We start from the raw sequence: 26,704 nt of genomic DNA, 5'->3' as shown, positions 1-26,704 counted from the left end.
TTGTCCTGTAATATTGTTAACGAAGAAACCCGATGAAAAACAATACTTCGCCCCACTTACTCTGTAGCGGGCGAGGTAATAATTGTAATTCAGCAAATCTGGGTAGAAGTTATATGCACCCTAGGTCCTACTTTCATGCCAGAAAGAATCAAAATCGGTGAAGAGGGAGAAGAAGCGATTTGTGTAGAAACTGCTCGTTAGGGATTGATTAATTACTCCATATCTTCATTATTAATTGCAATCATGCAAATTTGGGTTGAAGCTATATGCATCCCAGGCAGACCTACCTTCCTGCCAAAAAGAATCAAAATCGGTGAAGAATTGAGAGAAAAGAAGCGATTTTTGTGAAATGTGGACGACGCTGGACGGATTACAGACAACACATGATGGGATAAAATCATCACCTGTCAGCTGGATGAGCTCATAAAATAAACTTTAAATTTCTGTTTAAATTTTATTTCTGTGAACAAAGTTATGCCACTTTGAATGGTGAAAAATTGGGCTAATTTTGGTCAGTTGTTCTACATTTAAATAAATAAATAAACTAATCAGAGAATTTTGAGCACTTTGTGAGAAAGATTCCCTTTTACATGTTACAACTTACAAATCTTTTGACGTAATTCAATAAAATAAAATGGCGGTACCAGTTAATTTAAAGTCCATGAAAATGATGCCAACTAATTTATTGTATTATCGCCAATTTAGTTAATTATAATGAATTAATTAAGTAATAAATTTTAAAAACTCCGCACAAATTTTAAAAATGGCCATAACTTTAAGACTACTTGGAATTTTTATTTTTTTTAAACAAAATTTTCACCATTCAGTAGATGATCCTTCTCAGAATCGTCACGTATCCTCTGATCATTAGCTGATCTGACCATAAGGCCGATGAGCTGTTGCCATGACGTGGCATCCGTCGTCCACAATTCAGTTAAATCGTATCTCCTCCGTCAGTTCTCCACGGACTTCCATTTCGATTGTTTTGTTTGAAAGAACTTCTCACTCCGTACAAAACTTGGTCTTTGTTTTGTCAAATTTTTTGATAACGAGTTACTAATTAGGCCAAATTTTCCAGGCCTTTCACTAGAATTGTTCCTCCTCTCGCATTTCTCATCCGAGTTCAGTTCTGATCGATGTTTTGGGTAGATCTTCCCTTGAGGAACACAATGTGATTGTTTTGTTTGAGTTTCCTGTTGTAAACAGTTTGTTTACAACTTTGTTATACCCCCGCTCTGGGGAGGGGGGGGGATACTGGTTTACCTCTATCTGTCCATATCTCCATCCGTCTGACCGAAACACCCTTTTTCTCAACAACCACAAATCATAACCACTTGGTACCAAACTTCAGCTTGGGGTTCTATACCGTTTTCAGGTCTGTCACACGTCGACTTCCTGTTTACCGACTGAATGTATTTACGAAACATATAGCGTGGATTTATAACATTTCCATAACACTTTTCTCAGCAGCTACAAATCACAACTGCTTGATATTTGGTACCGAACTTCAGCTTGGGGTTCTATACCTTATATACCATTTTCAGGTCTGTCAGACATCAACTTCCTGTTTACCGACAATGTATTTATGAAACATATAGCGTGGATTTTGACGCTATTTCAAAATGACAGTTTACCAGGATGCTATTTGAAATCCCTGGGGAGAACGCTGCTCTTTATTGACTTGTTTCAGGGTTAATTATTTGTTGAAGTCAACATTCATAATAAGTGTCCTATTCCTTCGATTGCTTGCATTCTGATATAAACGAGAGCGGGGCGGGGATACGCAAGTGAGCAGTAGCTCACAGTTGATCTTGTTTATTTTCAGTTAAATCATATCTCCTCCTTCAGTTCTCAATGGATTTTGGTTCTGATCGTTTTGTTTGAAAGAACTAGTCCTTCTGCACAACACTTGGTCATTGTATTGTCACATTTTTGCTAATGAAATGCTAATTAGGTCAAATTAACACATTTTGGTAGCCTGGCAAGCCAGACTAAATGTGAATATTTAGTCTGGCCTCGCTCGTAGACATTTCCGAAGGGTGTGGGAGGAACAAACCGCTGTCTTTCAAACTGTCTCTGTGCGTATAGGCCAACGCTCTGACCAATCAGCGCAACAGTGACTGTGACGTAGTCAGAGCGACAGAAAGCAGTGGCGGGAGGCCTTGAAATAAATAATTTTTCAAAATGCGTATTAATTAATAAACAGGTTCTAGATATTAAGAAGTTTGGAGATAATGACCACAAGTTTGGAGTCTGTACCACATACACTCATTTTTTTTTTCCAAGTGTTTTTCAAGGGTTTTGTTTTTGAGAGTTTTTATTTAGTGGTGTTTGGTGAAATAATTTCCCTTGAATTTAAAATAACGGGAAAATAAGAAACAATCAAAAAGTAATGTTTCAAAGCTGTTTATTAATTCTTCGTACTGCGCAAACTAGCCCCATCCTTTTGGCTACGAGCGGAGCCAGCTGGTTGATCAGACTTTTGCCATAGCCGGTCGGCAAAACAGCGAAAACGTCCTTCTTGAAAAGGAATGAGCGGAGAGCCTCTTCCTGCTCATGTTTCAACGAAAACTCCAAGTCTAATTCTTCTAAAACTGATTCCAAAGCGGAGTCAAACGCGCGCTGTTCACTAGCCGTAGCCATCTTTCCTGTTGTGCTTTCTCCAGCGTTGCGCAGCTTTGTCGTCACTCCTGCAAAAGCCCGCCCAAAGAATCCAAACAAAAACCTTGCGTTGTGATTGGCGGGCACGATTTGATGCCCGGGGTGTTTTGTTGATATGGTGCGAGGCTAGACCCACTCGTAGGCAAAAAATATTTTTGGCCGCTAGGCGGGTGGGTCTAGTTTACTAGGCTAACATTTTGGGACTTCTCGTTAGAATTTGGATCTCCTCTCGTAGTTCTCACCTGATTTCAGTTCTGATTGATGTTTTGGGTAGATCTTCCCTCGGGGAACAAAACTTGGTCGTTTGTTTGTTGATGTTTTTTTTTTTCTTGTAAAAAATTTGTTTACAACTTTGTTGACTTTCAGTTAAATCGTATCTCCTCCCTCTCTCAGTTCTTAATGGATTTCAGTTCTGATTGTTTTAGCTGAAAGAACTAGTCCTTCTGTACAACACTTGGTCATTGTATTGTCAATTTTTTGCCAACAGATTAGCAATGAGGTCAACTTCACACATTTTCTTCTGACTAGAATTGTACTTCCTCTCTCATTTATCATGCGAATTCAGTTCTGATCGATGTTTTGGGTCGATCTTCCCTCCGGGAACAAAATGTCGTCCTTTGTTGATTTTCTTGTTGGAAACTATTCGTCGTGGAGGTTGGTCCTCTCTCACATAGTCACATTTCAGTTCTGTTTGAAATTTTGGGCGTCACAGTTGTTTTGATGGCAGGCCGGATGAGCTACTACGTCCTTGACGTTCTGGTTTTTATAAATTTAAAATGCCTTCTATTCATGATGCGGGACCACACATGATGCAGTTTCGCTGAAGTGAGCCCCAGAGCACCTGTTTCAGAAGGAGCAGAGATCAATTCGAAGTCCTGAAAAGGCTTTTGGGACATTCGGTGAAGTGTGAAAGCTGTTTAAGAGCTCTGGAGAAGTGCAGAGAGCCAAGTGAAGAATAATGGTATGAAATTGTACCTTTTGCTTATTACTGCAGCGTGTTTTCAAGGGTACGGCAAGTATCTTTTCATTTTGCAGTCCTGGGGGGAAAAAGAAACACAAGTGTGAAAACGAATGTATTCTAAATGCATATGTGTTTCCCATTCGCTCTCTCCTTCAGGCATATCTCTGGATAAGGTCTTTGACTACAGTGAGTACTGGGAAGTGGCCCGTGGTCTTTATGCTCCGTTTGACTGCACAGCCACTATGAAATCCGGGAACGCAGATGTCTACGAGAACGAGATCCCGGGAGGCCAATACACCAACCTGCACTTTCAGGCTCACAGCATGGGCCTAGGCAACAAGTTCAAGGAGGTGAAGAAAGCCTATGCTGAGGCCAACAAACTGCTGGGAGACCTCATCAAGGTAAGTGGATCACATCCAACCGAGACTTCAAGAGAAGTGCAGTTCTCACAAGCTGCAGCGTTTTATGATTGCCGCCACCGTGCCAATCAGTGTCCTTTGAGACGCGTATCGAAAGTGTCATTTCGTCAGCGGCAGCTGTTTTGATTTTTCTGAGAACTTTCTATGCTGTAATTAAATAAGACAATTTTCATGCAGCAAGCTCTCTATAGTTAAATACGACTTAATTATCGCCTACTGCTCTGACAGACACCTCGCAGCGCTCTCTGCAATTCATGCATACATTCGCAAGATCACAAGAGTCCTGGACCCAAGAGCCTCCACTCTGCCTTCAAGTTTTAATTGCACACTGACTGCACTGTCTCGCTGCTCGTGCAGTCCTTTCAGTTGGAATAAAAATAGAGAATGGCATAAGCACCTCACAGGAGGGGTGTGATCGTGTCACTGCTTGCTTTGGAACGGAGACGGATCAGGGTGGGCACTTTTAAGCAAGTTACGTCTCCTTAGAAAATGTTATCTTTCTGTCCTGTATCCGTTCCTCTGCTAACTCGGTGGCATCGGTGCATATTTGATCTCACCTCGCTGCTTTTTATTTCCCGCACTTTAAAGGTAGACTGCCTTTCAGATTTTTCAAGTGTAGGTCATAAAAAGAATTTTCCCCGACACCTGGTTATTTTTGTTTAGTGGACTGAAAGCTACTGAATTTGAATCACAGACTTCCAAATTGATTTTTTTAATGGAACAATTAATGAATTTAGGGCCACGTGGCCCTAAATTCTCCGCTATTTTTTCCTGCTTCACCAGAATACTACGTCATGCTTCACATGGTGGGCTTTCCCTGTTCGCACAAGGCATTGTGGGATACAAATTTGAAACAGGAGGGGAAAATGGAGGATGCGAATGAAACGTAAAAGTGAGAAGAAATATATTATTTACCAGCTGGGAGGTCCGTATTGTGAAATACCATGACCGAGGTCTTGAAAGTACTGAGCGAGGCCCTCTGGGCCGAGGTCACAGTATTTAAGGCCTTGGTCACAGTATTTAAGGCCGAGGTCACGGTATTTCACCATACGGACCAACCTTAAGCTGGTAAATAATATATTTATTTTTTTCTTTACCAAATTCTAACAGAAAACGAGAGCGCCCGAAAGGGAAAATTGAGGCAAGCTGCCATTTTGAATCCTTATTCACGGCTGTAATGCAAATGGCTTCCTCCTCGGTATACAAGTGCACTTCCATGGCAGGAAAAAAAACTACATTTTGCCACCTATGTAGTCCCCTATTTATACAAAATTGAGTCATCCAGGATTCAGCCATGTTTTTGCTTGGTAAGTTAGGTTTTTAGCTTTCTCCTGAAATGTTTTGTTTTATTTCTTCTTCCTCAGGGTAGTAAAACTCGCTTTCGCTGTGAACACTGTCGTTATCACTATCCATGATGTAAAATTGATGTTATTCTCCTGAGAAATGCGAAAATAAATGTTGACAAAAAGGCTACTATGTTTGTTGTTGTTGTGAACGAGCAAGTCGCCAGAGGTCCGTAACTGGGGTCCGTACCGTAGGATATGGACCCGCTCGCCAGCCAATCAGAGCGCAGGATTTGGACCACGAAAAAAGTAAATGACGTTATGTTGTATACGAAGGAAAGGAAACGCAGGACAAAACTAATAAATATCGTCGGTCAGCGAGCACCTCGGTGTGATCAGCTGTCAGTGCACAGTCAAAGGTAAACCTGTAGATGGCAGTAATGCAACACGGTGGATGCCAGCTGCTGTAAAACCCAAAAGAAGAAGGAGGAGCTAAACCTGTGCATGCGCACACGGACTTCCTCTGTCTGCTTGACTGCGCGAAGAAGCGAGCGATTTCGTGCACGTTATTTGCTCAGGAATCCCCTCAAATGAAATAATTTCCCAGCCACAGAATGACATGATTTTTTTTTTTGAGATATTACAGAAATAAACATATATCACAATGACCAAATTTCAGAGGGAACTAAATTTCACTGATTTTATGAAACCGAAAGGCCGTCTAGCTTTAATTGATATCTGTGTTTCTGCTGTCTTCTTCTTCTCTCCAGCCCAAGCGAAGCAAGCAATCAAACAAGCAGCATTGTGTTTGTGTTTCCACACGAACACTGGTTTTCATTCCCACATCTCTGTTGTCTCCGTCACTCCGTTTCCTTTTTTCCTTGCCTTCATGCTGATGGTTATGGCTGACTATAAATGTAATCTGCTCTGAGTCATATCCTTTCAGCCAACTTCACAATGCTGAGGCAACACAGAGAAGGAATGTATCGTGTATTGTATTGGTGGTGGTGTTGGAAAGAATGAGGTGTAAGATACCTTCTGTCACTCGTGTTTCTCTCCAGGTGACCCCCTCTTCGAAGATCGTGGGCGATCTGGCACAGTTCATGGTGCAGAACTCCCTGGCACGGGCGGAGGTAGAAGAGCGGGCCGATGAGCTCTCGTTCCCTCTCTCGGTGGTGGAGTTCCTACAGGGCCACATTGGAATCCCCCACGGAGGCTTCCCTGAGCCGTTCAGGTCAAAGGTAACACCTCGTCATCCCGCTCAGCTTCCGGCTTGGATGAACATCTACTTAAATGAATACTGCCCGTTTAAGAGCAGGTCAGGTTTAACCTTCTGAAGCTGAAGTTTATCATCAGTGAGGATAAAAAGCAGGCTCCGACTGTTCATTTTACATTAGATTGTTGAAATGGATCATTAATAAATGATATCTTGTTTTAGTATAAATACGGTGGTGATTTAATAGAAAATCGTGCACAATTCTGACTATTTCTCAATAATCGCCTCAAGCGACTCGGTAAAATGTTGGCCAAGCACTTTGTCACCGTAAGTGAGGAAGAGTTACAAATGATGGGGAAAAAAGATGCTGTTCCTAGAAGCACTAAAGATGCTACGGAATTTGGTCTACAACTATTCAAAGGTAAGGTGGAATTGGGAATTATTTTATCGATTTCAAAACAAAGTATTTTATGTGAGTCGACGGAGATGAGTGACAAGTTTGCACCGCGCCTTTATTACGTTTGCATGCCACTTTTGAAGTTCAACATAAGTGATTTTCTAGCTCATCTGGCCGTAGGCCAGGCCGGATGAGCTTATGCGATCAAGTGTCATCTGTCTGTTGTCCGTCCACAATTTACAAAAATCGCTACTCCTCCTACAGGATTGATCGGATTTTGATCAAACTCGCACGCAACGTTCCCCAGGTGGGTGTGCATAAAACTTCTCAAGATGGTGGCGCCACCGGTCATATTTATGATTGTATGAGCGTCTGAAATTTTTACGTGACTCGTCACATTAAACGCTACTCATCGTAAACTGCTGGGACGTTTTCACTGAAACTCATCCAGAAGACTCTAAAGACATATTCCAACAAGAATTGGTCACCAGGTAGCGCCACCCGCCCTGAATGAGGCTACAGCGGGATCACATGCAATTTCATGAAAACTGCTGCTACTACTCCTACAGGAGTGATCAGATTTTGATCAAACCCGTATGGAAAGTTCCCCAGGTTAGTATGAATAAAATTTGTCAAGACGGTGGCGCCACCTGTCATATTTAACATTTAATGGGTGTCTGAAATTTCTGGGTGACTCGTCACACCAAACACTACTGTTCGTAAACCGCTCGGATGTTTTCACTGAAACTCACCGAGAAGACTGTAAAGACATATTCCAATAAGAATTGTTCACCAGGTGGCGCCACCTGCCATGGATGCAGCGACACGGGGGTCATATGCAATTTCACAAAAATCTCTACTCCTCCTATAGGATCAATCGGATTTCAAACTCGCACACAACAACAGTGGCCGGTATGAACTACAGCTTCATTGAGGATTGATTTATTTATTTATATATTTAATAATCACCTGTGTATTTTTACTAAAACAATTATCCACCTCAGACTCCATGAATATCAGTAAATAATAACCTCGACTTCATCTCGATTATTGTTCACTTCGCCTTCGGTGAATAATTGTTAAATATCGCTCAGCCCGAGCAGAGTGTACAGATGAGGAATGAAGATGCTAAAGGACTAAAGTGCTGCTGCATCGCTCTCTTTAGTTCGAGACGTATCAAGGGCTAAATCCGACTGCACGCCACTGTGTATTGTCAGAAACGTTAACCAAAGTGAAATTGTCGACTGGACAAGTTTAGGCTACAAAAAATTCAACTCGGAACTGATTCTTCGTTACAAAATAAAGTTTGTAAGACGATCACGTTTTAGGAACGTTCAGGGTGTCTTTAAGTAGTGACAAGAAAACTATTAAGAAAAGCATGTACAGTGGTGCTTGAAAGTTTGTGGACCCTTTAGAATTTTCTATATTTCTGCATAAATATGACTGAAAACATCATCAGATTTGCACACAAGTCCTAAAAGTAGATAAAGAGAACCCAGTTAAACAAATGAGACAAAAATATTATACTTGGTCATTTATTTATTGAGGAAAATGATCCAATATTACATATCTGTGAGTGGCAAAAGTATGTGAGCCTCTAGGATTAGCAGTTAATTTGAAGGTGAAATTAGAGTCAGGTGTTTTCAATCAATGGGATGACAATCAGGTGTGAGTGGGCACCCTGTTTTATTTAAAGAACAGGGATCTATCAAAGTCTGATCTTCACAACACATGTTTGTAGAAGTGTATCATGGCACGAACAAAGGAGATTTCTGAGGACCTCAGAAAAAGGGTTGCTGATGCTCATCAGACTGGAAAAGGTTACAAAACCATCTCTAAAGAGTTTGGACTCCACCAATCCACAGTCGGACAGATTATGTACAAATGGAGGAAATTCAAGACCGTTGTTACCCTCCCCAGGAGTGGTCGACCAACAAAGATCACTCCAAGAGCAAGGCGTGTAATAGTTTGCGAGGTCACAAAGAACCCCATGGTAACTTCTAAGCAACTGAAGGCCTCTCTCACATTGGCTAATGTTAATGTTCATGAGTCCACCATCAGGAGAACACTGAACAACAATGGTGTGCATGGCAGGGTTGCAAGGAGAAAGCCACTGCTCTCCAAAAAGAGCATTGCTGCTCGTCTGCAGTTTGCTAAAGATCATGTGGACAAGCCAGAAGGCTATTGGAAAAATGTTTTGTGGACGGATGAGACCAAAATAGAACTTTTCAGTTTAAATGAGAAGCGTTATGTTTGGAGAAAGGAAAACATTCCATTCCAGCGTAAGAACCTTATCCCATCTGTGAAACGTGGTGGTGGTAGTATCATGGTTTGGGCCTGTTTTACTGCATCTGGGCCAGGACGGCTTGCCATCATTGATGGAACAATGAACTCTGAAGAAAAATGTCAGGACATCTGTCCATGAACTGAATCTCAAGAGAAGGTGGGTCATGCAGCAAGACAACGACCCTGAGCACACAAGTCGTTCTACCAAAGAATGGTTAAAGAAGAGTAAAGTTAATGTTTTGGAATGGCCAAGTCAAAGTCCTGACCTTAATCCAATCGAAATGTTGTGGAAGGACCTGAAGCGAGCAGTTCATGTAACGAAACCTACCAACATCCCAGAGTTGAAGCTGTTCTGTACAGAGGAATGGGCTAAAATTCCTCCAAGCCAGTGTGCAGGACTGATCAACAGTTACCGCAAACGTTTAGCTAGTTGCAGTTGTTGCTGCACAAGGGGGTCACACCAGATACTGAAAGCAAAGGTTCACATACTTTTGCCACTCACAGATATGTAATATTGGATCATTTTCCTCAATAAATAAATGACCAAGTATAATATTTTTGTCCCATTTGTTTAACTGGGTTCTCTTTATCTACTTTTAGGACTTGTGTGAAAATCTGATGATGTTTAGGTCATATTTATGCAGAAATATAGAAAATTCTAAAGGGTTCACAAACTTTCAAGCACCACTGTAGTTATTATAAGAATGAAGAAATTTCTGGGAGATCTGTGAACAATTTTCCTTCATTTCATAAACATTTTTACTACTTTGATTTCTTCTCAGGTAATTCTTATACAGGCATAAAACAGCAAAATAAAGCTGAAAATGGATAAAAGCGATGCTTTTTCCTTTAATACGTCTCATCAGTCTACAGACTCCAACTCGACCCACGTCGGCAGTTTTGAATCAGCCTTTTCAACAAAGTTTCTCTGCTTAGAAATTGAGTTATATTGTATTTTTTACGACTTTGCTGTTCCTTGTGTGTATTAAGTGCCAGCGAAGTTTTCTCAGTGGAGTTCATTATAATGTGAGCAGTTCGTCTCTCTAATCTGATCTTGGCTGGATGTAAAGTGTTTTGGCAGATGGTCAGTGCTTTCTTGGAGCATCAGATCATTACCTGTTTGTTAACATTGTGGTGTAATTCCAAGTTGCTGGTTGAGTTTGAATTTGGCTAAAAACTTGCTACATGATGCGGTTATTTCCAACAAAGACCAAACACACGGAAAGCATGACAAATAAATACTACCTGATATTTCTAAAGCCAGGCGGTGTAAAGCTTTTGAGTGAAGCACAATTGTAGTTGTGCAAAAAAAGAATTATTCGCTCACCGGCCATAGGTCGCGAGTTATTGGCATCGCATGGCGTCCGTCCGCAAGTCACAAAAATCGCTACTCCTTCCTGAATTTTCAATGGATTTTGATTCTGATGGTTTTGTTTGGAAGATCTAACCAGTCTGCACAAAAGTTACTCCCTGGTTTTGTGATTTCTCATGAATGAGTTGCTAATTAGGCCTGTTAATGAACTTTCAGGAAAGTTTGGTTTTGTTTGGAACATCAAATTGTTCTCATGAAGAACAAATGCGCTAATTATAAACGAGTCCGGTTTCTCATGGTAGAGCCGTGTGAGCTACTGCGTCATTGACGCCCTGGTGTGTAGCATACTGGGAAAAGTAATCAGTCCTAAAGTTTTAAATATTTATCTCGGAATGATTCTTTCCTTTATTTATTTATTTTAAAGCTGCACTCGTAAGTGTTTATCAGGGACGTAATGTGATGCCATTGTCTGATCTGTACTTGTTTACTGCTCCAATTATCTATATCTGTGTCAATTTCACTTTGTTTAACCAGGGCTGTTGAAGGAAAGTCATTTTACTTCACAAAATATATTTAAGTTATTCCACGAAATTGAATCGTACATGAGCTGATAGCCGACGAGGCGCATAGCTCCGAGTTGGCTATAAGCCACGTACGACGAGATTGAGTGGAATAACGGTTTTATTCTATCCACATTCACTGGATTTTGAGAAATGGAGCATTTTTATTTATTGCAAATTCGATAAATAAAAACTTTATGCAAAACATCCGACAAAATAATTTACGCTTAGAATGTAAACAAACCGGCGAAACGACAGTAGCAATTTGTGAAAAATGCGATAATAATGCTTGAAAAAAAAACCCATACGTTCTTATCAAATACTTTTATTCCATATTTTTTTTTTACCCCCTTTTTCTTTTTTTTTTTTGTTATTTTGGAGGTTTTGTTTATGACTAGTTTTTTTTATTTCATCCTCGGTTGGTTCAGCAACATGCTCCGCCATTTTGTTTCTCTCTACTCACGGTATATGAGCTGATATCCGAGTAGTAGAGTAGCCAATCAGAGCGTGCGATTGCTCATATCTAGTGAATATGAATAGAATAACATCAAATAGCAATTTGAAGAACATAACATTATTCAGCGCCTATGGTTCCTCAACCTCAGCTACATCATTCGAGTTCATAATGAAGTAGATGTGGGATTTTTCTGAAGGACTTCCCATCTCTTGTCACGGACTAAATTAGAGAACTATCTTTCAAATCAATGATGGTTTCCCAAATCAAGGAAATTTTGGTTATATTTGACAAAAATATCCACCTAATAACACAAGGTGCGATTAAAATATTCCATTCTTCTTACAAACAAGTGCAGCAGCATCGAGCCGTAACTCTCATGAGTCAGTATGTCACGTACGTGACCTCATACTGACCGCACCGGCACTTGTGTTACAAGCGTTTTTATGATAACATGTGCACTTGAGATTTGTGCAACATGCAGCGGAGACCCTTGAATAGCTTCAGCAAGCCTGCGGTAATGAATCAGTGAACTGGGCGAGGTGTTTTTAGTGGCGTTCGCGCTTCGAGAAGCAGGACGTCACTGGAGGACGAAGTTCTGCCCTCTTGATGCTCAAACGCCACTCAAAACACCTCGCCCAGCTCATTGCTTCATTGCTGTAGGCTTGCTGAAGCATTTCAAAGGTCTCCGTTGCAGATTCCCTGAGCTTGACACAAAATTTGATGTCTGGTCTCTGATCGTTGATAAAATCACAAATGCACATGTGCACATTGTTACAAAAAGGCATCTTGGGGTTTGTAATCCTGTAAATCAGAAGACCTCGGCAGAGTGCGTGTGTAGTCTGTTTTCTGTAGTGACTGATGGTAGAAATATAGTTTTATTTTGTAGCTCAGTGAGGCAGTGTTTAGGTTGGGATACTGGACGTTTATGATGGACGACAAAAACCTAATCTCCTATTGATATCTGTATTTGTATCTGTTTATTACCTCCATCAACTTTGTTGAAGGTGATTGTTTTTGCCTCCATTTATTGTTGTTTGTCTGTTTCCAATGTAACTCAAAAAGTAGTGAACGGATTTTGATGAAATTTTGAGGAAAGGTGGGCCATGGGCCAAAGAACAATTGATTTAGATTTTGACACAAATCCGAATATGTGGGTTAGCGGAGGTATAAAGGTCATTCTAGAATTCGGGGTACATTTCACATCTCGGAGATAAAACCTTTTGTTATTTTCCACAAAAGAAATCTTTATTGAATCAGTTTTGAACAATAATGCAAATTATAACTAACTTTCACCAATAGCAATGCTTGATGTACATTTTAGACCGAATTTATCCATAAAACATGAACTAAGGTGGTGTTTACATTAGACCGTATCCGTCTCGTTTTCGTCGCGGATGCACTGTCCGTTCACATTAAAACGCCGGGAAACGACTCCACAGGCGGAACAACTTGAATCCGCCAGGGCCCACGTATTCAACCCAGTTCGTATCTGATCCAGTGCTGTGTAAACATTGAGATACGAGGAAACGCAGTGCTGAGCTCTAGCTGACGTCGTCATTGGACAACGTCACTGTGACATCCACCTTCCTGATTCGCTGGCGTTGTTCATGCCACGTTGGTCATGTGACGCGACTGCTGAAAAACGGCGCGGACTTCACTTCCTGCTATTGTTTCCGCCTTGTATCACCTTTTTGTTTTTCATTAAAGAGTATAAAAGTATGAATATAATGCTTTGCTTTGTCATTCTTAATGTTGTTCATGGTAAGATGAAAATACTGCCCATTGTGTAGTTATGATTGTCTTTAGGCTTGCCATCCTTCCACTTGCAAGTGGTGAGTGACTTGCGCATGCCCGATATGCACTGGGATCACACACACAGCGGCTCAGTCCCGAATCACTGCTCGTGCGCTTCACTCGCACGCTCTGTGAGCTGCGCAGGGCCAGAGTACGCACCCTCCAGAGGGCACTCGCTGTTCAGGGCGGAGTGATTCGGAGCGCAGCCGCTGAGGAGGAAGCGCTGAGCCGCACTGACACATTTCAACTTGCGTGCTGTCTAAGTCATGTGATTAGCGTATCCGTGTATTGGCGTTGCTGTGTGCACGCGAATCGTGTATTGGCGTTGCTGTGTGCACGCGAATCGTTTTAAAAACGTTAATCTGATGATCCGCTGATACGGTCTAATGTAAACCCCACCTAAATGACTCCCACCCCTCCCCCCACGTTATTGGCCGTCTTCGACTCCTGATTCATCCATTCAACTCGAATAAACAGGAAGTGATTAGTCTAGCAATCTGTTTTTTGGGGCTTATTCTATTAACTGTTGTAAAATCAATTGCATCGAAAGTCTGTTTTCTGTATTATGTGAAATTTCAGTCATGAAAAAAATTCAAGATTCAAGACTTTTAATTGTCATTGAGCAGTTGCCTGAACAATGCAATTTAGCCAGCATGGCCACAAACGTGCATATAAAAGAGAAGATATAAAACATATAGAAGATACAAAGAGAACATATAAAAAGCATTGATAATAAATACAACAACATAAAAAGTAATACTAGTAATAATAATAAAATAAAAATAAATAAATAAATTGCACATTAGTATTGCACATGATATGGGTATGTCCCGTGAGCTTGATATCCGGGAGCTTGATCGCACCTGTCGGAAAGTAAAATCCTTGCAGCCCACAGGCTGTCCGGTCTCAACCAGATGCTACGTGAACCATTCTGTCAAGCTTCCTAAAAATAAACAGCCAAAAAATGTCACATGCCTCCTCTCCTCTCCTCTCTGTTTGTATCCAGTTGGAACACATAATCTGTTCACTCTGCGTTCATATTTGGTTACATCCCGAGTATTTGTGTACGTGTTCTGTAGTTAGTTAAATTGTAATTAAAGATTATAGTGCTTTACAGCAGACTTGTAAATAACGTCAGTCGCTTTAAGCACCAAGTGATGACATTTTAACTTTTGACATTCTACATCTCATCTCATTATCTGTAGCCGCTTTATCCTGTCCTACAAGGTCGCAGGCAAGCTGGAGCCTATCCCAGCTGACTACGGGCGAAAGGCGGGGTACACCCTGGACAAGTCGCCAGGTCATCACAGGGCTGACACATAGACACAGACAACCATTCACACTCACGGTCAATTTAGGCTACATCCACACGACAACAGCAACGAGTTTTTTTTTTTTTTTTTTAAATATCGCGTCCACATGGGCAACGGATCAGTAAAATATCAGGTACATATGGCAACGCAACGCTTGCTGAAAACGATGCAATACACATGCCACACCTCTACGTGCGCTGTAAGACGGTCCCATCGGAGACACCAGAACAATAGAAGTAGACTCATGCGCATAACTGCGCATGCGCACAGTGACTATCCCTGTCACTGTCACACGCACACACTTTCTCACTCCCTATCCTATGGATATAGTCCCTTTAAATCACGTGCTCGTTTTTTGAATGGAGACGCGGAAAAAGGAATGAACGGGGGTAGATGGAAGCCGGTACGCCAACATTCTGATATCCTCCAGAATTCTTTAATGGTCCGGAATAAATTGAATGCTACACGTTGATGGATTACTTTGTTCTTCTACGCCCTTTTTGAGGAATGTATTGTTGGACTTAAACCAACATCTGAAGAGGTGAGATCGCTCCTTTTTTTCCCTATTTTTGCTGGCGGGATTGACTCTGCCCTAAGGGCTATTCTCTCACTCTCTCTCTCTCTCTCTCTCTCTCTCACTTTGCACCATTACACAATAAATATTCACAGTGAAAATATTTTGTAAGCACGTTTCATTAACCAAGTAATAGGATTTGTTGACAACTCGCATCGAGTTCATTATACTTCTACCCGGCGTGAAGCAGATGTGGTTGTGACGTCATCGTAAACAAATCCGTTCTACTCATCCAGACGACTTCGCAACGGCTCCGTTGCCAGATTTTTTCACTCTGGAACCCGTTCTCAAAAGATTTCGTTTTGGGGCACCCAAAACGCCGGTGCCGTGTGGACGCCAGGCCGAAACGATAAACAATTTTATCAGATTCACCTGAATCCGTTGCCGTGTGGACAGGGCCTTAGAGTCACCAGTTAACCTAACCTGCATGTCTTTGGACTGTGGGGGAAACCGGAGCACCCGGAGGAAACCCACGCAGACATGGGGAGAACATGCAAACTCCGCACAGAAAGTGCTCGAACCCGGACCTTCTTGCTGTGAGGCGACAGCGCTAACCACTACACCACCGTGCTGCCCGACATTCTACGTTTTTTTTTTTTTTCATAATCGTTAAAAAATTACTACAAGTTCCTCATAATGATGCTGAGATCTTTATTAGGCATGACAGTAATGCAGCAGGGTGTGTGGTTTTATAACGAGCAGGGATATGTTTCAGTGTTTACAAGGCACCAGTGAATTAATTATAGTACTTCGACAGAGCTTTTTGATGCAAGTTTATAAAAATGCTTTCAGGGCATTGTTACTAAATTACAAAGAATCATGAGGACATTCATAAAGCTTTGAGTACACGTGGGACAGAAAGCGAAAGCAAAGATTATTGATGCTCTGGAGAGGCACTTTATCGGGTTTGGGGAAATATGATTGTGTTTAGAGTGTGGCTTTTTTTTTTTTTTTTAAATACTTGGATGTCTTCATCTCTCCATCTCAGTCACTTTGTCTTTATCTTTTATCCCTTGCTTTAAATAAAATTCTCTGTTTAGAGCCATCTTTTGTATCTCGTGTTTGTCAGTAAAGGCCCATCCTCCCCATTTGCCATTCATGCCCCAGTTACCCAGCAGCCTCTTCTGTGCAAGATCAATTGTTTCCCAGACAAATGTGCCTCCCTTTTGCATTTCAGCTAATTTATTGTGCACGCTGGTTGAATATAAATAGGGCATCTACTTAGCATGTGTTGTGGATAACAAACATGTTCCTTTGCATTGCCCTCATTCTCAGCATCCAAATTAAATATTGCCAGAAATTAACAATGCTCAGCTTTATCTCGGTGTTTGCCTATGGATATGAAGAAATGTTTCATTTTAGCCCACAGTGTGTTTCAGGGCGTTTCTTGCACCACCACAGTAAGACGTGAGCGAAATCCACATCAAATATTAAAGTTTCATTTATGCTTGAAACTGCTACCACTCCAAGGATGTCCTTAAGGAGTGATATCCAGCTGATTTGGCTAGCTTCTTAAATGGAGAGGAAAAGAGGGGAGGATTAATTGCGCTCGCTGTAACAACCGTATATAAATATTCGTACAGTTTTGTGCCAAGCTCTGGTGGATTATACCGTAAGCACTCGGCTACAAACATATGTGCATCTGGGTCCTCTGTGCATGAGTGGCTGGAGTGGAGGGCATACAATGTCTCGAAGGGAGGCTTTCGACAACATTTTGGAGTCGTGTAACGGATTTTGTCTGGTGCAGGTGTTGAAATCGCTGCCTCGGATTGAGGGTCGTCCAGGGGCTTCGCTCCCGCCGATGGACTTCGAGGCTTTGGAGAAGCAGCTACGAGAGACGCATGGTGATGACATCACTCCAGAGGATGTGATGTCGGCAGCCATGTACCCCAAAGTGTTCCAGGAGTTCAAGGAGTTCACCACCACCTTCGGGCCTGTCGACTGCCTCAACACCCGCCTTTTCCTGGACGGGCCGAAGATTGCAGAGGAGTTTGAGGTGCAGTTCTGTCTCGTATTAACCATGCATGCGTCTTTTTGTACATGCTAATGTTTTTACTATTTCATTCAGGTGGAGCTGGAGAGAGGGAAGATTCTCCATATTAAAGCTCTGGCACTGGGGGATCTAAACAAGGCTGGTCAAAGAGAGGTCTTCTTCGAGCTCAATGGCCAGCTGAGGTCTGTCCTGGTCAGAGACACCGTGGCCCTGAAGGTATTTGACAAATCTTTGACTGCACTCTTTGTAATGGATTTCATTTTATTTTGAAATCTAACCATATTGCGGGTCCTGCCATTCTGTAGTCATGCCTAAAGCACTTTGAATAATATCTTGTGTGGCTATGAATCTTACAATAAACTGCGATAGGTTAGTGTACCCAAGCTGCTTCAGAATACCCATAATACATTGTTCTGCTTGTAAAGAGCAAGGAGCTGAGTGTAAATCACTCCCTCGCTCACTCATTCACTGAGGGAAACACTCTGGAAATTTCAGAAGCATCTGTGTGGCTCGTTATTACATCATTTTTAATTAAGTATTATAAATTACTTCATAATTAATACTTAGGAAGTATTTTAAAAATGATTTTCTGTATTAAATAGACCACTAGCAAGCACTTATTGGTTTCAGTGGTCGTTAAATTTACATTTAGATAAGAAGTCGGTGTTGTGGTGTCCCTCCTGACTATTACAGTGGTGCTTGAAAGTTTGTGAACCCTTTAGAACTTTCTATATTTCTGCATAAATATGACCTAAAACAACATCAGATTTTCACACAAGTCCTAAAAGTAGATAAAGAGAACCCAGTTAAACAAATGAGATAAAAATATTATACTTGGTCATTTATTTCTTGAGGAAAATGATCCAATATTACATATCTGTGAGTGGCAAAAGTATGTGAACCTTTGCTTTCAGTATCTGGTGTGACCCCCTTGTGCAGCAATAACTGCAACTAAACGTTTGCGGTAACTGTTGATCAGTCCTGCACACCGGCTTGGAGGAATTTTAGCCCGTTCCTCTGTACAGAACAGCTTCAACTCTGGGATGTTGGTGGGTTTCCTCACATGAACTGCTCGCTTCAGGTCCTTCCACAACATTTCGATTGGATTAAGGTCAGGACTTTGACTTGGCCATTCCAGAACATTCACTTTACTCTTCTTGAACCATTCTTTGGTAGAGCGACTTGTGTGCTTAGGGTCATTGTCTTGCTGCATGACCCACCTTCTCTTGAGATTCAGTTCATGGACAGATGTCCTGACATTTTCCTTTAGAATTCGCTGGTATAATTCAGAATTCATTGTTCCATCAATGATGGCAAGCCGTCCTGGCCCAGATGCAGCAAAACAGGCCCAAACCATGACACTACCACCACCATGTTTCACAGATGGGATAAGGTTCTTATGCTGGAATGCAATGTTTTCCTTTCTCCAAACATAACGCTTCTCATTTAAACCAAAAAGTTTTATTTTTGGTCTCATCCATCCACAAAACATTTTTACAATGAGCTTTCTGGCTTGTCCACGTGATCTTTGGCAAACTGCAGACGAGCAGCAATGTTCGTTTTGGAGAGCAGTAGCTTTCTCCTTGCAACCCTGCCATGCACACCATTGTTGTTCAGTGTTCTCCTGATGGTGGACTCATGAACATTAACATTAGCCAATCTGAGAGAGGCCTTCAGTTGCTTAGAAGTTACCCTGGGGTCCTTTGTGACCTCGCCGACTATTACACACCTTGCTCTTGGAGTGATCTTTGTTGGTCGACCACTCCTGGGTAGGGTAACAATGGTCTTCAATTTCCTCCATTTGTACACAATCTGTCTGACTGTGGATTGGTGGAGTCCAAACTCTTTAGAGATGGTTTTGTAACCTTTTCCAGCCTGATGAGCATCAACAACGCTTTTTCTGAGGTCCTCAGAAATCTCCTTTGTTCGTGCCATGATACACTTCTACAAACATGTTGTAAAGATCAGACTTTGATAGATCCCTGTTCTTTAAATAAAACAGGGTGCCCACTCACACCTGATTATCATCCCATTGATTGAAAACACCTGACACTAATTTCATCTTCAAATTAACTGCTAATCCTAGAGGTTTACATACTTTTGCCACTCACAGATATGTAACATTGGATCATTTTCCTCAATAAATAAATGACCAGGGCGGCACGGTGGTGTAGTGGTTAGCGCTGTCGCCTCACAGCAAGAAGGTCCTGGGTTCGAGCCCCGGGGCCGGCGAGGGCCTTTCTGTGTGGAGTTTGCATGTTCTCCCCGTGTCCGCGTGGGTTTCCTCTGGGTGCTCCGGTTTCCCCCACAGTCCAAAGACATGCAGGTTAGGTTAACTGGTGACTCTAAATTGACCGTAGGTGTGAATGTGAGTGTGAATGGTTGTCTGTGTCTATGTGTCAGCCCTGTGATGACCTGGCGACTTGTCCAGGGTGTACCCCGCCTTTCGCCCGTAGTCAGCTGGGATAGGCTCCAGCTTGCCTGCGACCCTGTAGAAGGATAAAGCGGCTAGAGATAATGAGATGAGATGAGATGAAATAAATGACCAAGTATAATATTTTTGTCTCATTTGTTTAACTGGGTTCTCTTTATCTACTTTTAGGACTTGTGTGAAAATCTGATGATGTTTTAGGTCATATTTATGCAGAAATATAGAAAATTCTAAAGGATTCACAAACTTTTAAGCACCACTGTACATCAATCTGGTGTATTTAAAGAGGACTTATTGTGAAAAACTCACTTTTTCAGTGCTTGAGCACAGATATCTGGGTATCTGGAGTGTCTACCAACCTACAAATCATGAAGTGGGACAACTTAGTCAATCGTCGCCTATTTCAGAAAACGTAATAACTAGATCGAGACTGTGACTAAAGTCACAGTGATTTGCGCTAGCTCTTACAAACCAGGACATCTGGTCACCGTACCCTGTAGATCCGGAACAGTAAGAGAGAGATAGAGAATGATGCTTAGTGGGGGGGGGGAATCCCATTTTTCATGGATCATTCTGGTTCAATGATCCAGATCAGCACCAAAAGTCATAGCAACGTAATTCAGCCCAGAGTTATTCTGCATGTGAAATTTGGTGGTGATTGGTTGAAGACTGAAGGAGAAATAGCGTCTTAAAAATGTTAGGAGGATAATAATCATCATCATCGAAGAAGAACTAGATAGATACTGTAACTAAAGTGACAGTGATGTGCGTTAGCTCTTACAAACTGGGATGTCTGGTCACTGTACCCTATAGAGCTGGAACAGTAAGAGATGGAGAATGACGCTTAGTGAGGGGGGAGCCCGTTTTTCATGGATCATTCCGGTTCAGTGATCCGGATCAGCACCAAAAGTCATAGCAATTTAATTCAGCCCAGAGGTATTCTTCATGTGAAATTTGGTGGTGATTGGTTGAAAACTGAGGGAGAAATAGTGTCTTAAAAATTTTAGGAGGAGAAGAAGAAGAAATAGAATAAAGTAGAAAGATCCTGAGTTAGAGTAACAATTTGCGCTACCGCTACTAGTGCAAATTAATAATAAGAAGGATAAGAATAATAAGTTAAACTTTATAGTGCCTTTCTCACACCCAAGGTTGCTTTACAATTACAAAAAAAAAAGGGGCGGAGGTTTCAGCTGCCCACGGTCCCACCAAAAGGTGCACGAGGGTCTGTCCCAAACTGCCTGCATAACCACCACAGCACCACCAGGCAACATCGCTCAGAACACTGCGCCATGGATCCACAAAGCGAGCACAGAAGCACCGCCACACAGAACGCTGGACAACCATGATGTTAAAGGACATGGGACATGGATTTTTTTCTGGGTATAATTATGTATAAAGGACATAAGAAATGCCATCTAAATCACTGCAGGATGTCAAAAATGTGAAAATCATCACATTATTCAACTTTTTTATACATCAGCGTAAAACAATGATTCGTTAATTAGCTAGGTGGTCACGTGACCTGTGACGTCACAAAAACTTTCCAAGGAGCCAGCGCTTGGGTATCTAATGTAAACAGGTTACCGAAATGGACACCATCGACAGTGACATTCCCGATGTTTCACAGAGATGTGAAGTTAGACCCTATCAATTCGAACCGATAGCTGGAAATTCACATGAACATGGAGCTTGTCTTTACTCTGACGGGTCAGATGATTCTGAGAGTGAGAGTTCATTCAATCCCCATGAAACTGAAAGCGGTCGGCTCGATAACACTTCCTGGTAAGTTAAAAACAATTCTGCTCAAAGGCTAATGATCTGTTGAAAGAAGTATTATTTTTGTATCATACATTGAAAGTTCATCATAGATCTAGCTAAAGTCCGTTGCAAGCTAGTTTTTTTTGCTGATATTTTTCGAGATTGATTGAGATGCAATGCTTCCAGAGTCCGAGATGAAAACATTCAAAATGGCGAAACGCCATCACACAGCCAACAACACTACGCCATTTGGCGAAAGAGATGAAAATTTAAGAAAAGTTAAACAAACTTACCAACATAACTTTAACATTTATTTAAATGTCCATTAATGTTACAGGATTTCTTGACTGTCTCTGCAGTTGTAGGAATGTTAGGCCCTGTATATTATGGCGCTATCACTGCCTCCATGAACCCGGCTATACGGCCTCTTAAATTTGGCTTGGCAATTAATATCGCTCAGTACCAGAGTATTAATGTTGAAAGAATCCTCAGTGAAATGGTCCGAACACAGTTTGTGGGAAACAGTAGGTGCAAAGTTTTTTCTACGGCAGCAGTGAGCCCACACTTTCCTCAGCTTCGGGTCCGTGGGGAATGCAAAAAAACTTACTCCAGGGCATTTCCCATTGGAATTATTGCAACCATAAGCAGCACAATACACCATGATGTTCAATGTACGTTAAAGACTATAAAAACAATTTTCTTGTCATTCACTTCTCCGTTCATCTACCCGCTTGTGCTGTGCCCGAAAGTTTTTGTGACGTATGATCACGTGACGGCGGCTCTTCCGGTTGTAAAATATGCATATCGGAGCTTGAGCAGAAATGCCATATAATCATCACGAATATAACGATTTTGCTGAATTTAATAGATGATTTTGTATTTGTTGATGCAATTAATTCATATTTTTAATGGAAAGAAACTGATATAGCGTGCATTTATGTTTCATGTCCCATGTCCTTTAAAGAGAGCAATGAGCTCACAAGAGCCCATAGTGAGCAACACAAGCATCACCAATGGCGGACCAAGGTCAAAAGGAAACCGACGCCCAAAACTGGGTCTGGAGCTACACCACAACTGGCAGACAAAACATTCAAACAAAAAACAAACATCAAACCGTACAAAAACAAAGGGGAAAAAATGTCTTTCAACAAGCCGTTGAGATTTGTCTCCATTTTCTTTGTCACAAGTGGAGCTAATTAGAATGATGAGTATCTGGAGTATCTCCACTTATCAACTGACAATTGCCTTTGTGAATGAATATTCATGAGAAAAGTGCTACCTGATTGGTTGGCAGAAAAGGGGGGTGGAGTGAGCAGTGGCTCATTATCATTTAAAGCAGGGGTGGGCAATTATTTTTTCCATGGGGCCACATGAGAAACAGAAAATTTTGTGGAGGGCCGGACCAAAAGGCTGAACTAAATTCTGCATAATATTAATTGTATTTCTTTATATAAAGCAGTAAATAACATTGTTTTTACAAGCTGCTAAGACTGGTAAGAGGATGGAAAAAACGAGGTTGCCTTACAAAAAATGTCATTTTAATCAATCAAATTTCCCAAAACAATGGTTAACAAAATATGAACGTTTGTACCATTTATTTTCAGTCACATTCACCCCGAAACACAATAAAGGCATCACAATATTGTCTTTCTACTCCAAATATCAAGCAAGATACATCATATTATAATAATGATGCCCACATTTGTAGTCTAATCACCTCATTTGGTGTTTTTCAGTTTTTTATTTGTTCAGTGAGAGAAATCTAGTCTCTGTCGGTCTTTAACGAGCGCATCAAAGTCAGGTTGAATGTCTGAGGTGGAGATGCGAAGCACAGCTGACAGATGATCATCAGTCGATTCGGTGTAGGTATCAGATCTACAGATCGGCTCGGGCTCCGGCGCCTGCTGGTGACGTCACACTGTGTGATTGGCTGGACCGTTTGAAGGATGACGTACAAGTTTGTGGTTGGTCTGGACAAATTACGGAAGTAGTTATCGCGGGATTAGGTTTCGTGGGATTTCATGTCATGTTCATGTCGCGCGCATTGCGTTTTTGTTGAACACAAGTTCAAAATAAAAGCACTGCACATTCAGTCCATGCGTGAGGTAAAATTAGAAAATATGTTTATTTTGTAATTTCTAATTAACCTTACGCGGGCCGGTCAGAATGAACCAAAGGGCCGGATGCGGCCCGCGGGCCGTAAAATGCCCAGGTCTGATTTAAAGGACACGGTTGAGCCGTTTTGATCAGGGCTGTTTAGGCAGGGTGAGAAAGGAGCTGTGGTGCTTTATCCTTGTAGGATTTTGACCAAAGCATGTCACATGCCCCTTTTCCACCAAAGCAGTTCCAGGGCTGGTTCGGGCCAGTGCTTAGTTTGGAACCGGGTTTTCTCTTTCCACTGACAAAGAACTGGCTCTGGGGCCAGAAAAACCGGTTCCAGGCTAGCACCAACTCTCTGCTGGGCCAGAGGAAAGAACCGCTTACGTCAGCGGGGGGCGGAGTTGTTAAGACCAACAACAATAGCAAGACCGCGAAAGATCACCATTTTTAAGCGACGAGAAGCAGCAGCTGTACAAACGCAAAGTCATCCATTATTATTATTGTTGTTGCTGCTGCTGCTTCTTCCGTGTTGTTTTTGCTTCGATATTCACGCCAAGGTTTATGCAAACGTAGCGACGTAACTGACGTATACAGCGACGTAACTGACGTATCCAACGACGTAATGACGTGGCTACCGCGAGCTATGGAAAACCAAACTAGTTCTCAGCTGGCTTGCAAGTTGAACGAGTTGTGAACCAGCACCAGCACTGACCCCGAACCAGCCCTGGAACTAATTTGGTGGAAAAGGGGTATCAGACGTTTCAGTAAGACCTCAGGGAACTGTGTCAACTTGTGGAAAAGTGGTGCAATATGTCCCCTTTAAATAAGAATTTCCAACATAGAAATTTGCATTAGGACAATCACTGGAGGATTGTAAAATCCTGTTAAGCTGCGGTCACACTACAGCTCGCGATGCTTTGCGATGGGTTATCGATGAAAAATGAGGTATTATGGTGACAATGCACGGCAATATACAGGCAGGCTAAAAGTTCTGGTCACACAGCAGGTGAACACTTGACTGTTACACCTTCGCGCACTCAAATGACCATGCTCGCTCACAGGACCCAGTCATTATGGGAAACACCTGATGCTGATTTGAGTGCAATCGGCACACGCATATATGGACACGGAGGCTTTGCAAAGTATTATCATTATTGCGGTCACGTTTGTTTCTAGCCACGTTTATGACTCTGCTTTCGGTTTCGTTTGCGTTTTGTAAATATCACACCTGCTAATAAACACACTCCCTGCACTAAGGTACGTCTACCGCTGCATTCCTGGCAGAATACTTTGCAAAGTCTCTGTGAAAACGGTGTCCTTATATGCACGTGCTGATTGCGCTCAAATCAGCATCAGGTGTTTCCCGTAACAACCGGGTCCCAAGCGTGTAGACAATGCAGTCTGAAGGATCCCCAAATGTAAATGCACTTTTTAAGTCTAGGGGAAGGTTAGGCTGTGCCGAGCCGCTGTGTTGATGAGGCTCCCGTGAGCATCGGGGATATGAATTTGAGACAAATGCATCTCAAGAGGCTCGATTAAGGTTCCCTGAGCTTCGGGAACTATTCCCAAACCCATCCGCAAGTATTCGGCTGCTTAGTTTGCCGACGAAAACATTGCCACCAAATTTCAGCGCGTGCACTGAAATTTTTGGTGATGTTTTTGGCCACTCACAAGGCGGAGACGCACCAAAAAACAACTCGCAAAGCTCGGAGAACATTCAGCGTGTATTGCACAATTGGTGGCGATGCTGCCCATTGCGAGCTGTAGTGTGAGCAGGGCCTTGCATAATGCTGTGTTCACACTTATACCGGTACGAAAGTGGTATAACTGTATCGATACAAAGTATACCGGTACAGTTTAGTGCATCTGTCCACACTAGCGAGAAATGTTTGCGGTTTTCTTTCACGGTAGTTGAAATGCGCGTGCGCAAAATGTTTCCGTGGTTACCGAGTAACTTCCTTCCGAGAATATGGCGGATGAAACAACGTGTGTGTGCTTTTTGTTGTCGTCAATGTACAGTCTGTATTTCTGGTGGTCATTTATTCAGTCGAATTGTATAAAACGCGCGAGGCAGTTGAGAAAGAAACAAAGAAAACGAATCTCCCTTTCTCCCCCCTCACTTTCTCCCTCTTCCCTTCTCTTCCCCTCCCTTTCTCTCCCTTTTCCCCTCTTCCTCCTTTCTTTCTCCATCTTTCCCCCTCCCTCCCTCCTCCCCCCTCCCTTCCTCCTCCCTTTCTTTGCTCCATGTAGCTCCACGGTTGTTTCGTTTTCGCATGTGCATTATATTTGTATCGATACAGAACCGCTTCATCTGTCCACACTACAGCGAAGCGCTACAGTACCGATACTGTACCGGTACGAAACCCATACATTTGTGGGTTTCGTACCAATACAGTTATACCGCTACAGTACCGGTATAGTTGCTAGTGTGGACAGGTGTTGCGGTACAAAAGTAATTTCGTATCGGTACAAAATCCCTAGTGTGGACAGGGTAAGGTGGGGTTTACATTAGACCGTATCAGCGGATCATCAGATTAACGTTTTTAAAACGATTAGTGTGCACACAGCAGCACCAATACACGATTCGCGTGCACATAGCAACGCCAATACACGGATACGCTCGGCTCCGCAGGCATCCTGCGCTCCAAATCACTCCGCCCTGAACAGCGAGTGCCCTCTGGAGGGTGCGCACTCCGGCCGTGCGCAGCTCACAGAGCGCACGAGTGAAGCGCACGAGCAGTGATTTGGGACTGAGCCGCTGTGTGTGTGATCTCAGTGCATGTCGGGCATGCGCGTCACTTACCACTTGCAAGTGGAAGGATGGCAAGCCTAAAGACAATCATAACTACACAATGGGCAGTATTTGCATCAGTATTTGCAGTATTTTCATACTTTTATACTCTTTAATGAAAGGTGATACAAGTCGGAAGTCCGCGCCGTTTTTCAGCAGTCGCGTCACATGACCAACGCCAGCGAATCAGGAAGGTGGATGTCACAGTGACATTGTCCAATGACGACGCCAGCTAGAGCTCAGCACAGCGTATCCGCGTATTCTCAATGTTTACACAGCACCGGACCAGACACGATTTGGATTGAATACGTGGACCCTGGCGGATTCCCGTTTCCCGGCGTTTTAATGTAAACGGACAGTGCATCTGCGAAGAAAACGAGACCGATACGGTCTAATGT

General features: G+C 42.3%; 1 protein-coding gene across 2 annotated transcripts in view; it reads left to right on the top strand.

The window, feature by feature from the left end:
• The window catches only part of pcxa (pyruvate carboxylase a), a 493,922-nt gene that overhangs the window by 461,675 nt on the left and 5,543 nt on the right, over positions 1-26,704 (top strand). For both annotated transcript variants that reach the window (XM_060936332.1, XM_060936333.1), the window contains 4 exons: positions 3,779-4,023; positions 6,386-6,565; positions 16,981-17,229; positions 17,302-17,442. In XM_060936332.1, coding sequence (XP_060792315.1) covers positions 3,779-4,023; positions 6,386-6,565; positions 16,981-17,229; positions 17,302-17,442 — 815 coding nt within the window. The remainder of the gene's footprint in view (positions 1-3,778; positions 4,024-6,385; positions 6,566-16,980; positions 17,230-17,301; positions 17,443-26,704) is intronic.

This window comes from Neoarius graeffei, chromosome 12 (assembly GCF_027579695.1).
Source record: "Neoarius graeffei isolate fNeoGra1 chromosome 12, fNeoGra1.pri, whole genome shotgun sequence".
Taxonomy (NCBI): Eukaryota; Metazoa; Chordata; class Actinopteri; order Siluriformes; family Ariidae; genus Neoarius; species Neoarius graeffei.
The sequence above is the reverse complement of the archived record's forward strand: the minus strand, read 5'-3'. Positions and strand labels throughout refer to the sequence as shown.